This window comes from Gallus gallus, chromosome 8 (genome assembly GCF_016699485.2).
Source record: "Gallus gallus isolate bGalGal1 chromosome 8, bGalGal1.mat.broiler.GRCg7b, whole genome shotgun sequence".
Taxonomy (NCBI): domain Eukaryota; kingdom Metazoa; phylum Chordata; class Aves; order Galliformes; family Phasianidae; genus Gallus; species Gallus gallus.
Window position 1 is genome coordinate 10,075,299 of NC_052539.1, and position 18,229 is coordinate 10,093,527.

The 18,229-nt window shown below is 42.4% G+C and overlaps 1 protein-coding gene across 23 annotated transcripts in view; it reads right to left on the reverse strand.

Moving 5' to 3' along the window:
• PLA2G4A (phospholipase A2 group IVA) overlaps positions 1 to 18,229 on the reverse strand; it is a 108,603-nt gene that overhangs the window by 44,270 nt on the left and 46,104 nt on the right. For 22 of the 23 annotated variants that reach the window (XM_046944308.1, XM_046944307.1, XM_040704513.2 and 19 more), the window contains 2 exons: positions 14,497 to 14,578; positions 971 to 1,119 (listed from right to left, as the gene is read on the reverse strand). In XM_046944308.1, the coding sequence (XP_046800264.1) occupies positions 971 to 1,119; positions 14,497 to 14,578 (231 nt within the window). Of the gene's footprint in view, positions 1 to 970; positions 1,120 to 14,496; positions 14,579 to 14,716; positions 16,396 to 18,229 lie in introns of those variants that run through there. The other variant, XM_025152768.3, reaches the window with a different exon arrangement.

Consider the following 18,229-nt stretch of genomic DNA (forward strand, 5'->3'; position numbering starts at 1 on the left):
GCATAATCTCTTTTCTGCACAACAATTGCAAAACTCTGACTTTCCTGATGTGGTTGTCACATGGGCAGGATGGACATGAAGGTTCTTTATGCTCCAATAGGCTAACCTCATGATCCTTCTTCCTTGAACTGCAAATCTGATCCTCACACAAGGAGCAGAGAGAGCATTGTTGGAAGCACAACACTATTTTAGGATCTTGAACCATTTAGCCTCAAGAGGCTAGGGTTACTAGCTCAACAAATAGCTTCCCAGGCTTTAGCTTCTGCCCTTGCTGCCAATTTAATTTGGACTGAAAACCTATATGCTTGTGTCAGAGTAATTTACACGTTAGGGCCATGTCCTTCGAAGAACCAAGCTAACACAGCACCACAGAAGAACTTACATTCTTACTATATGGACTGGTAAAATAATTATACATAATACTCACCTTCTGTACACAACCCAGGAAGGTTTAACATACTGATATTACACAATGGCTCAGACAGCAAGCCTGCACATGGACTAAGAGTTCCAAAACATTACTGCATGTGCACTGAGGACAAAGCAGAACCACACTTCCGCTTTTTGACTCCATAGGGAAAAGCAGGGAATTGGGCAGAGATTTGACTTTACATCCCCCACGTATTCACTGTCCATAATAGTAGAATCAGTGAAGTAAGCAATGAGAAAATAATTTATGGCTGATGTGAAGAATGGTCAGGTACTAGCCCCCAGGAGCAGTCTGAAGGATGACGCAGAGGTGTATCTTACAATGACTCTCAAGGCTATTCACTGAATACAATACCTCTTACCTAGCACCATGACTAAAGGCAAAATCCAGCCTTTAATGTTAAAAAAAAACCAAAACACACAAAACCCAACAGAAACTCCGAAATCTCAACACAACAGATGTACAAAGTACTGTTATTTTAAACTTCCAGACATTTTTTGACTTCCACTTCCACACAGGCAGCTCAGTCACTTTATTTACCTCAAGAACATTGTCCTGGTTGGGGTCCAGAATGAATTCGAAGGTCTCATTCCACACAGGATTCACATCATTATTGAAATGTTTAGTTCTCTTCCTGCAGTCAGGAGCGGAAGGGATGAACAGCTCTACATAGGGGTCTGGAGTGTCAACTACAGAGCAAAACAATGCAGGATTACATGTAACTCAGACCTGAGTTGTAACAGTTATGTGAAACCGCTGATTATCTCATGATCTATGGTAGAAACATATTTAACTATACAAATTCTAAGCATACAATGAAATAAGTGATGAAACAATATTACCAGTCTCTCAGAAGGAAACAGAGTTACGCTGGTAGGTGTGGAGAGAGCCTGGGACAAACAGAAGGGCACTGGGAAAGATTCACGTTTATTGGAATTACATACACTTCTACCTAGCAGAGGCAATTATTTTTAGAAGCTCTTAGCCCTTCCTCACCCTGGTGTCACAGTACTGACACAAGAACATCCCAAAGAAATGGTCTTCAATTAAAAATGAAAACAAGCAATGGGGCATCTAGCTTTGGATCCTTTCACCTGTTTGACTTTGTGGAGGTCACCGCAGAACCAAGACCTTACAAGCACATTATATTTGAAAAACAACCGCAGAACCCTGACTGAAAATACAGTAACATATGATAGCTTTATCTAATCAGAATTATTAGTGGGAGAAAAAGTACGCCTTGAAAAAAATCACCTGACGTTCAATAAAAGCCTCTTGAAAGTAAAGAATGCATTGCTGGCAGCCCAACAAATCCCACATTTCCAATCCAAGAAGTAATTTTCTTCTGACAAATAAGATTTTTCTCTCAAAGGAGATTATTTTCCATCTGACATTTAACCATCACCAGTGTCAACGTCTCTATTAAGAATGACAGCTCATTTCAAAATGAGAAATTTCAGTTGTCGTGATCCTTGAATAGTGTTGCATTATATCTGCAGAAGAGATTCTATCATGTTTTCACATTTAAGTTCAACTCTTAAAAGATAGAGAGCACTGTGGAAATACAACATCATCAGTGTGTTGTATCAACAGAAGAAATTCAGCCAAACTGTTACAGAAAGCACTCAGTAAGATTACAAGTACACGCACAGTCAGCATCAGAGCTGCACTACCTTTCTCTGACTTATTTTTCTAACTCCACATCCGTTTATTTTGCTTCAAACATATATCCAGTAATAGTATGGATTTCCCTTTTCTTCATCTCACCACTGTCAATCAAGGTTTTATAGAAAGTATTTTTTGCAACAATTTCTTGTCCTACAAATACAAGAAACAGGCTGATGTTGACATTTCCATACAAAGCCACCAGCTGTAACATGGTAAAACATACACATCTCCCCAGCCTCTCTGCAAAGGTTGTCCTCTGTTCTTGGGAAATACTTTCAAGGAAATGCTCTGCTCACCATGAACAAGAATCCTTTTATTAAAGATGTCTTTAGGAAAGAGATAAAAATCCATCACTAGGTCAAACAGGTCTGAACATCCCTCCTTGTATAAACTTCAAGTCTAAAGATACTTTTTTCAACAAAGCCAGATGTGTTCAGAGGTTCCTGATTTCAATAAAACATTATCAGAGAGTGCTGAAGCCAAGAGCCATGGGGTCACTACAGCCAGGAGAAAGAGTAAACAAAAAAGTACATATCCATACTTCCAGGAGTCAATCTTCTTTTGGAAAACACAAAAAAAGCTTTTCTGACAACACTCAGGAGGCTTTGTGTACTAAGGCAGAATGGCCTTAGTACATGTTTTGGCCTCCTGCCACAGCTACTTGAGAACATCAGTTAGAGTTAACATGCTTTCTGACACTACCATCAGAGAAATTACTGAACTTGCACAAAAAAGTGCTTACAATCACTGTGGAGAAGCTGAACAACAAACAAGACTCAGACAGATTTTTATGTCATGCTCTGTATCTGTGGGTCTCACCTAATTGCTACAACATGGCAGGTCACACAGTTACCTGTTATTTAACGAGGAGCTATTTAAAGCTAGGGAATGGTGTGGCAAGCCTTTAGATAGCACTCTTCACTAGCTCCTGAGAATTTTTGTCTTAGCTTGTCTCTTAGCTGAAGTCAGGGGAAGAGATGGGATCAATCCCCAGATGTCTTTTACATCTTTCTTTTTCCACTGACGGATGTAACTAATTGCCAACTTCTACTGGCTGCTGTTACCTCTCTTGAATTACAACACAAACCTGTGCCCGAAGGCAGGGAATTCAAAGCCCCATGAGTTTGCATAGCAAAACACCTACTGCAGTAAGCAGTGACAAGATCTCATCTGTAAGTCTGGACATCAAGCAATACTTAGGCAACAAGCCCTAGAGATGCACAGTCCCAAGAGCCTGAATGTACCCCCAGAAACTTGTTTTTTAATAAAAATACCAGCACTAAACAACATTTTGAACAAAACTTTGATGCCTCTCCTTCTGTTCAATTTTTACATGACTATGGGATTGGCTTTAACTGGAAGTTACAAAACTTTGATTTTTGTTTTAAACATGAAAAGCCAACGGCTCCCCATCTGTATTCCAAACCCCAAAGCACGTGGAAAACTCAGGCCTCAGCACAGCTGGCAGCCAGCTGCCATTACTGACTCCCCACTAGAGAGAATCCAAGTGAGCGCTGAAGCAGAAACTAAACCAAGGCACGGAGCAGCTAAACTTAGAAAATCAGCAACTAAAATAAATAAAAGAAATACCTTGGTAACTGAGCAATGCCAAGCCTCCCCCTCACTCCCTGCCTTTATTATGTTTTTTAACCCGAGGCTAGGAGTTAATCATCCGCCCTTTCATGTTTGAAAGTTTATTCTGTGCTACTTTCAATTAAGAAAATGAAAATCTATTCTTTTCAAACTTCCTTCATCAGCTGAAGAGGAAAAATACTGGAAGACTGTGTGCTCTGAGTAAGATATTGCTACAAGCCATGCTCTACAAATAAAAATTATACTCCTTTTTATCACCTGGGTATGGCACTCACGAAGTAGCTACCAGCAATCTGGCAAGCAACACAAAGTTGCTTGATGTATTTAATATGCAGGTAAAATAGATGGCGTGTGCATCCTCTTGCACAGATCTATTTATTCCTGTACATGTTTTTTGCCAGTTTATTTCCCAGGTATGTTTTCAAACAAACAAACAAACAAACAAACAAACAAAAAAGAATTTCAAAACACCAATGAAAAACAGCTTGATCACTGCTCTTATCTGTATTTTGATGTTAAAAAAAAAAACATCTTAATGAAATGGTTTGTGGGTCAAAAGCTGATGCTTTAAAACTGTAATCACTATAAGAGAATTAAGTTTGCATATGGAGGGACAACACTGTTAGAGAATTGTTCCTTGACTGAAGTGAAGCAAAGCTGGAAAGAAACACAGCCAACTTCGACGACTCCCCATGAGAGGCAACGTCTAAGTATTCATACTTCTTCCTCAGGACTTCTGCAGTAAGCAGCATTTCTATGCAGCTCCAATGAACTCTGGGCTAATCCCAGACACAGCTTCCTGCATGTCTTCTTTGTAGTTTGTTGGCTAGCAATCTGCCGTGCATTTCAATTTTTTCATGCAGCTGAAATGCTTGCAAGGGTTGCAAATGACAGACCTACAGACATGTGAACTATTGTCAGACAGTGACTGTAGCATATGACCTCATATTCCTCCCTTCCTCACACTGTGACTCTGTACAGTAAGAGCCTCAGTACTTGCAGGCAACCAACACAAAGCACTTCCAGCAGCGACTAAGATCTGCACATACGGTGGCACAGATGTGCTACAGAACAGAGGCACCAGACACCAATAGTATTAATCAGAGAAAAAAGGAATATGAACTGGCATACAAATGTAGCCAAAAATCCACCTTTACACAAAGTACTAGAATCAGTTTCAGCACTGATTTCAATGGGTCCTACAATTCTTATCTTAGAGCTGGATGAATTATAAAGGTAGTTAAAAAAATGCTTATAATAAAACTTCTCAAAGATTTACAGCATCTGCCAATTTCCTAAGGGTTGTGGAGAGATCCAGTATCAAAAGCAGGGTCAGCATATGAAGGTGCTGCTTGGTTTTTTTTAAACAAACTGTCTTAACAAATGGCCAAGAGGTAGGAAGTAAGGTTTTAATGACTTCTATCTCCACATACATAAGTCCTATAGAATCCTACCCCTAAACAACACCATGAATCATAAAGCGAAACACACAATGGACACTAATTACAACTGATCATTCTCAGGTGAAAAATAAATAACGCTTAAAGCAATATATTAAAGAAAACCGTATAATTCTCTACAGTGATTGGAAACCATTTTATCTTGTACTATCTATTTGGCAGGACGGCTGTGATCAAGCCTCCATATTAATATAATTAACAACATATATTTCAGTCATTCCAATTTCAATTATTTCAATACTATAACAGACAGAATCTACAGAAAACTTGTTCAAATCTAAACCAGAAAGGATAAAGCCACCTCTATTATACATGAAAATTTATCTAATTGGTCCATCAAAGCCTGAAGGAAATGAAAAGCTCTTGAAGCATTCAAAAATCCATTTTGTTACAAAAGAATCTGTCTTCTTTATCGCACCTACTATAAACTTATTATAAGCACTTGTTATCACTGGATACTAATCTTGGATTATTAAACAAACTATTAATGGATTATTAAATAAAACTGGTGAGGCCACATTTAGACCACTGTGTGCAGTTCTAGGCTACCCTGTTCAAAAAAGACAGGGATCTCCTAGAAGGGGTCCAGCAGAGGGTCATAAAGATGATGAAGGGCCTGGAGCATCTCCTGTGTGAGGAAAGGCTGAAAGACCAAGGTCTGTTTAGCATGGAGAAAAGAAGACTGAGGGGAGACATGATTAATGTTGATAAATATCTAATATCTGATAAAAGGGAGGTGGGAGGCAAAAGGATGGGGGCAGGCTCTTCTCAGTGGTGCACAGTGACAAGGAGTAATGGCCTAAGCCTTGAACACAGGAAGTTCTGTACTAATGTGAGGAAGAACTTTACAGTAAGGGTACCAGAGCACTGGAACAGGCTGCTCAGAGGGGTGGTGGAGTCTACTTCTATGGAAATAAGGTGCCTGCTTTAGCAGGGGATTGGACCGAGTGATCCCTTGAGGTCCCTTCCAACCCTGGTGATTCTGGGATTCTGTGAAAACTATATTAATTTTGGTTAATATACACATAGCCATTACAGAAAGCAATTATGGATCCAGACACTTTGGACCCATGACCTCCAGGCACCATATCTACGCACTTACAGGAATATTCCAGCAAGTGTATTGCAGAACTACTTTAAAGAATTTTGTTGGCTTGGCTGACTGAAGTTTTTCACCTTCTGGGTAACCAACATCCTCCATGATTATGTGCTACCTCATTCATAATTATCACGAGGTCCCAAATTACCATCTTAGTCTACCTTCCATCAGTTTTTTGGCTCAAAGTACTGCAGTACAACTTCAATAAGATCAGAGCTTTAACTAATCTTCAGAACATCTCATTCTTTTTTAAGTACAAACAGTGACGATTTAGAGTTATGAAATGAAAGAACGTGAATTAACACAAGCTTCTTCGCCTTTCCAGATATTCAATCTACTTTCCCAATTTCCATTATTCCTTCCTCACGTGATATCAAGAATATCAAGGCCAACTCCACTCTGTGCCACACACTGTTTTGATGCTTGGATTTCAGTGGTAATGGCACAAATTTAAGGGCAACCTAAGAATAGCCAGTGGTAGGATCATAGAACGACATGGGTTGGAAAGGACCTCAAGGATCATGAAGTTCCAACCTCCCTGCCACTGGCAGGGTTGCCAAACACTAGATCAAATACCAAACGAGGTTGCCCAGCGCCCCATCCAATCTGGCCTTGAACACCTCCAGGGACAGGGCAACCACAATGTCTCTGGGCAACCTGTTCCAGCACCTCACTACACCCAGTGAAAAATATCCCCCTGACATCTAATCTGCTGTCTCCCCTCCCCTCCCAGTGGAGGAAGGAAGTAGCAGCCATGCCTTAGGAGCAAGCAGCTCTGCCTGTGGAAGGGTGTACAGGAGACTGTGCAGCAGGCAGGCATGGGTCTGGAAGGGTCTGGAAGCTACTGAACCTGCTGTTTCCCTACTGGATCCTAAGCAAGGTGCTTGAACAAGTTGAATATTAATTAGCATTGATTGTTCAAACCAGCATCATGCAAGCTATGTGAATCTCTTTCAGGCCAGAAACATAGCTTTAATGTACGTTTAAAAATGACCGTCATATTTCTACTGTAATGGTGAATTTTATTGGGCTCACTTCACAATGTGCTTCACAGTGGCATGGAAATATGACTTGTTATCCCTATCACAGTCGAGTGAAAATGTCTTTTACCATTTTAATGAGTAAAAAATTGTGTTTAATAACAACTGTCCATCGTGAGTAATTGCCAAATAACAAATGTTCCCCAAACAAAGTACTAACAAGTATTTGTATCACTAGATTTGTCTTGCCCTTGCTCTGCTGAAATTAATGAAAGAACAGGTTAACACAAGGCCTGACAGTGTGTGTCCAAGAGACCAGAGGCACCATTAACTATTTACTTGCAAGTAGTGAGGGAGGAATGAGTCAGAGCTGCCAAGTCCCACACAAAGTCCCAGCAATGCCACCTGGACATGTGAGCAGGGGCAATGAGCAGCCTGACTGGGTTGCCTGGTGCTCTGGATAAGACACCACTTGGATGTCTCTCCTTGCAGCAGGCAACAATTAAGCAGGCACTGTCATTCATAAAATCATAGAAACACAGAATCATAGAATGGCTTGGGTCAGAAGGGACCTCAAAGATCATCTAGTTCCGACCCCCTTCCATGAGCTGGGTGCCACCCACTAGGTCAGGCTGCTCAGGGCCCCATCCAACCTGGCATCCAATGCCTCCAAGGATGTGGCACCCACAGCATATCTGGGCAGCCTGTGCTAGTGCATCACCACCCTTTGAGTGAGGTATTTCTTCCTAACATCTAACCTACACCTCCTCTCTTTTAGTTTAAAGCCACTCTCCCTTGTCCTGTTACTATCAGACCATGTAAAAAGTCAGTCTCCTGTTTATAAACTACCCTCAAGTACTGGTAGGCCACACTGAGGCTCCTAGGAGCCTTCTCTTCTCCAAGGTGAACAAGCCTAACTCATTCAACCTTTCTTCATAAAAAAGGATTAAAGGGCTGGAGCACATCCTTGTGGTGCTCCACCAGACCAACTCCAACAGCTCCACATCCTTCTTGTGCAGAACCCCAGGGAGCCCCAGGCCTGGATGCAGTACTCCAGCTGGGACCGCAGCAGAGCAGAAGAGATGGGGCAATGGCCTCCCTTTCCCTGCTGCCACCCCTCTTCTGATGCAGCCCAGGGTACCATTGGCCTTCCAGGCTGCAAGCACACACTGCTGGCTCATGTCCAGCTTTTTGTTCTGCAGGACCCCCAAGTCCTTCTCAGCAGGGCCATTCAACAAGTTCTTCTCCCAGTCTGTCCTCTGGGATTGTCCCAACCCAAGTGCAACACCTTGCACTTGGCCTTGTTGAACCTCATTCAATTCACACAGGCTGGAGGTGCAACTCTGGAAATCAAACAGTTCTCCTACTTGGGGAGGTGGAGCCAGGAACACAATGCAGCAGAACTGGCTGTGTCAGGCTGCAACACCAAGAAGCATCTTATGACTCTACTGGGTAATCTTTACATTAAAATCTCCAGCAGCCAAGAGCAGAATCTGAAAAGCAACAAGGACATGACCTGTCTTCTCAAGTTTGTTCTGAATTTCCAATTTTCAGGAGGACTGTGGCTTAGTACACTCCTCCCAGGTTAGCAGTGGTGGCCTCCAACACCCTGTGTCACCCATACCTTAGATGAGACTGTTTCAGCTATTTTAGCTTTTTTAAATTGGCTGATTTGAACTAATAAAATAAATACAATTAACCTGCAAAGCATATTAGCTAAGTTTAATTAAATCCCTATATAGGCCCTCTCATAAATCAATTTAACTTCAGTGATGCTAATTCTGAAAAGAGTATTCAGAATAAGTACTAATGCAGTCTAATTACTACATTTAAATTCAATCTTCCCATTAATTTGGAGCACTTGCTTCTGAGGACCTTTGAACAAATTAATGGTCTGTCAGCAAGAGGCCACAAGCAGGAGGCATGAGGTTATTTGCTGCATGTGTTCCAGGTACAATAAGGACTGCCAAGGTTTCTGGCCTCATCAGACAGATGTTGCAAAGAGAATGATGCAGGACTGGATTCCATTTGTGGAAGGTGACTGCAAGTGAGGCAAGGTTGCTCCCAAAACAGCAGCTTTGCTCTGAGAAATTCTGTCATTGAGTAACTGATCTGTTAGAGATTATCGATGCCTTGCATTACAAAGCTTTTCAGCTCCGGCACTCTTTAGGTGAAGAAAAAGACTGCGCTCCCAGCTCAGGGAGTGCATTACTACCTACTTCACCAGCAGAAGGGACACGACCACCAGCTTTCCTGATGCAGCCTTGACAAAAAAAAAAAAGTAAAATAAAATTGCCACCTGAACCCTTAAATAGGTTCACAACAGATCCATTCAACTTCCAGGAGAAAAAAATTCCCTTCTCTAGGCTCTTTCTCCAGCTGCCTTTGTAGAGAGATGGCAGCAAAAAGCAACTAAAACATCAGCTTGTAATGGTCCAGAGACAAATTCATCTTTCTGGTGGTACAGCAGAATCCAAGGTGTTGTTTGTTTTCTTCCTCCTTCTTCAGTAGAAATGCTTAGTTCTTACAAGAACTGTTAGTGCCACATCTATGAACCCTTTCCCTCTGTCACTGCCAGACGCCCCATGCAGCTGTGGGTCCGTGCTGATGCCAGGTCTGGGCAGCAATAACTGGGGCTGGTGTAGGCTTAGGCATATCATCACATTCCTGGTAAATTACTCAAAGCCCACAGTGTAACTTCTACATGTTGATGAGTATAGCTTAATTCTAGTCTGGCATAAAGTCTGCTAATGCTAACTGAAACTGTCAACATTTCCTGAATCCACAGATCAAGTATATACTGGATCTGTGCTTGGTATTGTGGGGCTTTAGAGGTTTTTGTCTCTTACCAGTGGCTACAGAATTCCATGCACTGTGATGCTGAAGCACAGCCTCAGGACCTCTGACTGAGAGAGGCTCTTCCTCCAGCTTTCTGATTCTGACAACTGCTGTCAGTGGGACTTCAAGAGCCTGGAGCTGCCCGAACCTGGCAGGACCACGGATGAGTGCAGGCTGAGGTTGGTTACATAAACTTCATGCCTCAGTAAAACTACAATCATTGCTACTGCAAGAAGTTACAGGAAATTTTAAAATCAAGTGACACCTGTGAACAGATTCTGCACGTCACAGGCAATTCACTTATGGTACCAAGGAGTGGACGTGCTGAGTCAGAACAGCAGACATACATCACCACCACAGGTTCATAGACAGAAAGGGATGACCACGCATGTGAGTTTGTCTGTCCAGCTAAGCATGGCACAATCTAGCACTGACTAAGCAGGCATTCCTTCCTAGTACTTCAACAAATTAGCACTTCTTGAGTTCAGACTAATAACAACCAACAACTGCAAGAGAGTAATCAGGGGAAGCTTCAAATTTTGCTTTCAAAACACAGTTGCAAAACAAATCAAAAAAGTGATTTTTCACACAGTAGATGGTAACCTGCAGAATTCCTTTTCAGAGGAGCTGAGAATGAGAAGACTTAAATTAAGGAAAACCAGTGACATTTCTGCAAGAGAAACTTTGTGAAGGCTACTAATTGCATTCAAAGCACATCCAGCACAGGAAGGCCCTTACTGGAAACAGCAGAGCGCTTGGAGAGGATCAGAGCTAAGTAACACATGCTCAACTCGTTCTTGTTTTCACACAGAATCCAGCTATGATGTTCTTCCTGGTTCTCTCTTGGGATCGGGCAGAACTTCAAAGCTTTGTGGGGTAAGGAGGATGAGAGGGAGAAGAAAAGAAAGCAGGAAGAAATCAAGCTTCTACAGAGGACAAACAAGAAAAGGAGGGAGACCCATTCCTAAAAGAGAAAGGCTCAAAATGTAGAAACGGTGGTGTCTTCAGCTCCATGGGGGCATCCCAAGAGCCCCGCTGTGATGTTTCACCAGGAAACTTCCATCTGGAATCAATACAGGGATCAATGCCCTTCAATATCTTCATCAGTGACATCAATGGAGGGTTTGAGTGCACCCTCAGCAAGTTTGCAGACAACACCAAGCCATGGGGTGCAGATTATATGCCCAAGGGACAGTATGCCATCCAAAAGGACCTAGACAGCCTGAGCAGTCGGTGCAGGAGAACCTCATGAGGTTTAAGAAAGCCAAGTGCAAGGTACTGCAGCTCAGCAACCCCCACTATCAGCACAAGTAAGGGGATGTAATGACTGAGCACAGCCCTGCCAAAAAGGTCCTGGGGGTAATGCTGGATGACAGCTGAATGTGAGCCAGCAATGTGCCCTCACAGAAAGTCCACTGTACCCTGGGCTGTATCAAAAGCAGAGGTACCAGCACATAGGATGGGATATGTCCTCTGCTCTGCGAGACCTCACCTGGAGCACTGTGTCCAGATGTGGAGTCCTCAGTATAGGAGAGATATGGACCTATTGGAGGGCATTCAGAGGAGGGCCACAAAAATGATGCAAGAGATGGAACACCTCCAGGCTGAAAGAGCTGTTAAAAATGAGCTACTGTACCTTAGCTGCTCAGATGCTCGTATGACCCAGATTCAGATCTGATTGCCAGTATTTGTCAGATTACTCTATAAAGATTTTAAAGCTTACAGAGACAATGGTAAATCTCAGTGAGAAAAATAAAAATAGAGGGCCTGAAGCTATCCTAGCTCCAATTTTCTCTGTTGCTCCAGTCATCCAGGAAACAAAGCATACATCTTGAGTCAGCAGTGCTGTGTATGAACTGTTCACATAAGGAAACATAGCCTGTGGAAGTTGTACTATACATCCATTATCGAGTTTTAAGGATGACACATCCATTTATACTCTTCATTACTGAAGTCTTAAGGAGATCTTGAAAAGTCTGCTCAAAATTCTGCATATCTCTCCAGCCTAGGCCTGGGAGGATAGAGGAGTGGATAATATACCACATGCTCTCAATGCCCAAGCAGAGTCAGAACCCCATATACACCAGACACAAGGCTTCGTGGGCAGAGGCAGACCTCAGATCTTTACGGTGGGAGTACAGCAAAATAGTAAGTCAGTCCACAGTGAACTCAGATCTACCCAGATCCTTCAGCACTGTTCCGGAAAGCTCAGTCTCATAAAAGATGGCAAAGATGTAAAATGAATCACATGGCTGCAAAGAACAGCAGTGTTTCAAAATACAGAGTGATGAAGCTGTTGGCCACCCATGCCCACTAAGCCAGGGGATGAGAACCCCTACAGAACACAGCACCTGACATCCTGAAGATACCAGCATTTAAGAAGCCCTTTCTGAAGAAGAGGGAGTTCCAAATTACACCCTGAGAAACATAAATATAAATGAATTGAGAATTCTCTAGGAGACTCTTAGCATCTGAGACATTCACTTGTGACACAGAGAAAGGAACAAAAGCATACCACTGATCTTCCCCAGAAACTCCATCACCACTACAAGTTAACTCTCTTAACTTACCTCATGTTACATATCAGACATTCTCTCTGGTATCAAATCTTAGGTTTGAGGTCAGAAACTTGATGTAAATGTTTAGAAATTCCTTCAATGAGTTATTTTTGACAAATCAAATAATAATAAAAAAAAACTAGCTGCCACAACCAATTGTGAAAGATCTGCACTACTCACAGCTTGCTGATACCAAAGAAATATGCACAGGGTTACAGATTTGATCAAAAATAGCTTCCAGGCTCCTATACACCAGGATTTGTATGTAACTGGGAAATAGAAACATTTCCAAAATAGAAACAGAATAAACCACATGCCTTTTGCTGGTTTTTATTTCACTCTGATGGATTTGTCAGGACTCCAAGAACAAGCCCCGTGAACATAAAAGCTCACTGAGGTGCACCAGGCTATGGAGTGTTGGCAGGTGCCTCGGACAGGAAACCAGGCAGGTTTCAGTAGCCCGAGATAGTTCTGCTGGGTTGCATCCAAGTTTTTTTTCTGAATAACCATTCCATTTCAATGATTCACTAAGTTTTCAGACTTACTGGATGGAAATACAACATTACTGATGGATAATATCTGGAATTTATACCTTAGGACCATACCCATTCTGGTGGTCTTCTGGCTTTCTTTTTAACCTATTCCATACTCTCTTTCATACTACCTATACTTCAAGCCCCCCCATCCTTTCTTCCCTTCCCATCTCCCCACTCTCCTGTGCCAGGATCCTGTGTCCTTCCACTGAACTCATCTTCTCCTACACACAAACTTGTGAGGTCCTTGTTCTAGTCTTTACTGTACTTCTCCCAAGTTTTTTGTTTCGTTTTGTTTGAAGTGAAGACTCTTTCAGAGATCACCAGGATAACCTCTCACAGCATCTTCTGTGTGTGCTCCTTTCCTTCACTTCACAGTAGATACCAAACAGATTCCTAAGTCTTCCCCTGCCAAGGATCCCTGCCATCTCTCCTCACCTACCTGCCATGTTTAATATCAGTGCTGGCAACTAAGTATAGAAGAAGCATTCACTTGTCAAAGCAAATCTGTGTATGAGAGCAGCTTCTGTAGTCTGACCTGAAAGCAGCTTCCAAGAATGCGCTGGGAGAGAAATGACTGCCTCACAAACAAGCCTGACCAAAGAGCAGAAGCAAGGTACCACCATGCTCCTCCTCCTCAGATGCAGTTCCAGGCTAAGTAAGGGAAGAAGCGCCAAAGAAATGAGTGACAACCTGAGAGCCAAATATTCATAATAAAGGAACCAGGAATACTCTTCTTACAGACTGAGCCAGTACATTATTCTCTCCTTTCCTCCTTAAGAACAGGCAAGAGTTTTCATGGGTCTTTCCTGGTGGCTTCCTGTTCAGCTGCTAAGTCTGGAGACTCAGAAATGTAACAGAAAGGGGAAGAAGCAGTGGTGTCTTATGTAGCAATCCATCGTGGGATCTGCTTCTTCCCCCCTTTCTTTTTCTATTGCGTTGACTCAGCAGAGCTAGACTTCTTTCTTTTCAACTGTTAGTAACACCAAACCACAGCCTTCTGAAGATACAAAAGCCAGATTCACTATCCTCAGAACAGCACTTCTGACTAAGCCAAAAAGCTAAATGTAGGTGTGTTTGCTCGTAGGCAAATTGTTTACAACTCGCTCATCTTCTCTGGATCAATGGAAAGAACGAGCAGCAAATCTGCTTTCTAATTTGAAATGAGCAAGCAACAAAATGGGTACATTGGTCTCACTTTAACAATACAGACAGAAAAGACAAAACACAACCAACCTTTTATTGCATGACAAACATGCTGTGGCATCCTCCCCCTCCCCCCGCCTACGGAACAGTCTCCTAGAAAAAAGAAGCAAAACAGAAAGAGATATACTCACGCATGTCGCCAATGGCTCCTTTTGTGACATTTGTGGCTTTCCTTACTGTCACAGTGAATACGTGTGAGTACTGGTGTTCCACCTAGAAGTCAGAGAGTTAAATGTGATTAAACTCCAAAACCAAAAAGCAGCTATCAAAAGCACCTTTCACTTCATCTGAGAACTGAAAGAAAGAAATTTTCAAGTCAAACTGTGGAAAGAAAAAAAAAAAAATGCGTACTGGATAAAGCATCATAAAGCTGAACTGCACCTCGTAGCTTTACTGAAAGGTCAGACGTTATACTGGGGTTGCTTGATTTTCCTGCAGCCACACCTACTGATCTCAGTGAATAATACTCCTCCTTTACAGAATCTGCTTTAAGGCATTTAGTCAGTCAAGGACAACCCGGTATGATAAGAAAAAAAAGTGGGGGGTACTATTTTACCATGTGCTCATGTTTATAATTACTTCCCTCCAGTAAAAATGGGTGCAAAAAAAGGATTAAAAAAAAAATAATCAGTAAAACATGGTATACCTTTTAGTACACATCAACACTCAAAACACAAGTGTCCCCAACACAGTGGAGTAAACCTGAAAAGCAAGCTGTTACAATGCTCACAAGCAAACTGCACAGTTTTTGGAGCTTCCTGCTTCCTGCAAAGACCAGGAAACAGCAGGAGCTGCCTTCCTAAAAGAGGCCGGAGCGTATGTCCCAAATGAAATAGGGAAGCAGAAAAGGATGTGAAACTAAGAAACAAAAGTAAAAACCTCGATGGAAAGAGCTCGCGCCTACTTCTATTTTATCTACACAGTCACAAGTTTGACCAACCCACTGAATGCTACTGAGAACCATCCCGGCACAGCCAGCAGGTGCCATGGCCTTCCTTCCACAGGAAGGCTCAAGGGCATGCAGGCAAGCTGCAAGCTGGCAAGCTGTGAGCACCTAGCCCTGCAGCCAGGAGCAGGGCACACCAACTGTTCCCAGCACTACACCTACACTGCCTGGTTGGTGCCCAGCCTTACCTGGGCTGTCTGGCTGCCTACGCAGCATTGGTTTACCCAGTACCAGCTTGGTCTCCTGGCATGAAATCCAGGCACCTCCTCAGCCCTGAGCTCTTCCACGCAGAGAGCACCAAGTCCGAGCTGCTGGGCTCTGCAGCCCCAAGCACAAAGTCTGCACAGGGGCCTGCACACCCACCAGGGTCCCAGGTGCTCCCTTTGCATCCAGATTGACACACTTGTGCCCCGGGTCTCCACCTGTGGTATTCTTGCTCTCTCTTCTTCAACGCCCATCAGCTTTGTGAAATATATTAAGATAAACACAGCTTATGAATCATTAAAATCAGAGCAACTAACCAGATTATCTTACAAAGGTTTCCAATCAGAATTAAAAGAGGAACTACGGAAACCAGAAAATTCCTTGAAGCTTGTTTAAAATGACAGATAGTACCTCTGACATGAGACGTGCCCATTCAAGCTGTGTCTGGTGCTTTCCTGCTATGTTTTCTTCTGGACACATTAATACAAACAAACAAATAAACAAATAAATAAAAACACATTTTTTTTTTAAAGAAATAAGCTGAAGAGCCAAAAAAAGAAACCAAAAAAACAAACAACAAAAAAAAAAACCCTACATGCAAACAGCCCAGTAACTTCATAATCTCCACCTGCTGCACTGCAACTTGCATGAGTTGCATGAATGGGAAGGAGGGTGGAACCTCTCCCTGAAAACACTTTCCACCACAGCAGAGAAGAGGGGACTGGTGGGCAGGTGGGACCGCTGAGAGCTCTGTGGAGCTTCCCCAGCTATGTCATTTATGTGGTTTTGTGAATTTTCAGATAAGCAGCTCCTCTCATGGCCAGATCATGGAAACATTGTTTCCTGTTCGCTTTAGGAGTGCTCAGGGCTGTTTTATTGGTGTGTGCCATGTCCACATGCATGTCAGACTGCTGAAGGTTTCACAACACAGCGCTGGCCCAGTGTTTGCTCACACAAACTGGTGTCGTTGCTTTGTTATACACAACCTTATAATTAAAAAGAAATGTCCAAAGTGCAAACACACTGCCCTTCCCCTTGTTCTAACTGTTAGGAAAGATCCTGTCCTCACTTGAGACCTTGAGAACACAGAGCATTTAACAACTAAGAAGAGGATTGAGCTGTCATTAAGTTACAAGTACAGGTCATTAGAGTGCTGGATTTAGTTCTCAGCTGCCACATGCAACTGAAATGCCATTCTGGTGCTGCCCCACAGTGCTGCAAAGGTGCTCCCTTAGAGGCAGCACCTCTGAAAGGCAGCCTGCCTGCACCTTGGTCCTACTCATCAAACTTGTATACCTCAATAAATTGCCCACTGTCAAATCACAGAATGTCTGGGTTAGAAGGGGCCTCACAGCCCCAACCCCTGCTATGGGCTGGCTGCCTCCACCAGATCAGGCTGCAAACTGTTAATTGTGGAATAACGTCTGGTACCCTCCAAAATGAATGTACACATAACAATGGCAAAACAACATAAAAGCATTATCTTCTTTCCCCATACCTCACCGAAAATAACACAGCGAGGTTTATAATTATAGAGTTGTTAATATCTGGCCATAATCACATGCTTAGGAGAGTTTATTTTAGTACTGTGTTGTTGCAAAACTATCTCCCTCTTAGAAAAAATGTACACAGGGAAACATGGGAAGCTTTAAAGTCCAGCTCTTTTCTTATCCTCAAATGAATGCTTTCGATGCAACTCAGTGCAATGAGAAATAAAAGCATTTTTCCACTTTGGATCCTAAGAGTAATAAATATCCACATTAACAGCTAGTACATCTTTGGGGATCATTTCTTTGTTGGCTTTTGGAAAGGCTAACTTCTACAGAAGTGAGAAGCCCTGAAAATACAACGTACTGACTCTGAATACCTTTGTAAATCCAGCCGTCAATAATTCAGATGACAAAGCTTCATTTTCAAGTGATTTATGTTCATCTTAAGTCTTGATAAAAATCTGTACTTTGCCAACTTCTCAATTACTTCTGAAAACAAGACTGCATATAAATCACTTAAACATTGCAACACTGAGTGGAGCAACATCTGCGTACCCTTAGAAACACAAGTCAGGTTAAAATTTCAGAAGCTCACAGAACTCAAAAGCCTAAATACCCTCTCTGAACGAGGCCTGGCTTTAAGTATTTGTTTCACTTTATTTCCTCCTTCTCTACAAATAGGGAGAAGCAAGAAGTTAAAATAAAAATAACCTTCAATTTGCCTTCTCCAAAGATGGGTTTTCTGGATGAAGGACACTCCCATGGACAGTATTTGCTCCCTCCTCATTTCCTTGATCTCCCTCTCTGAGATACAAGCACAAGGTTTTCCAAGTACGCTGAACATCCACTGTTCAATATCTCCTGCCCTCACAGAGCTCTCAATCTTTTTGTTTTTTTTTTTTATCCCCCCCCCCCCCCCCCCCCTTCTGCCTTCTTCCTTCCTCTTCCACCTTTAGCTGTTCTATCCTCCCCATAAAATTTCCCTTTTATCTAACTCCCTTTATTTTTCACCTATTGCATTCATATTTACGTAAAACCATTACTTTCCCATCACGGATGATGCTCTAAAAATCTGCTGTAAGACAGTCAGGTTTTGCCTATGAACTTCCCACACTTACAAAGAAAGCAAGGAATTTGCATGCACTGAATACAGCATTTTTCATCCCCTAAAATGCTGAGTCACAAAATGTAACTCAATCTGGAGATATACACAAAATACAAACA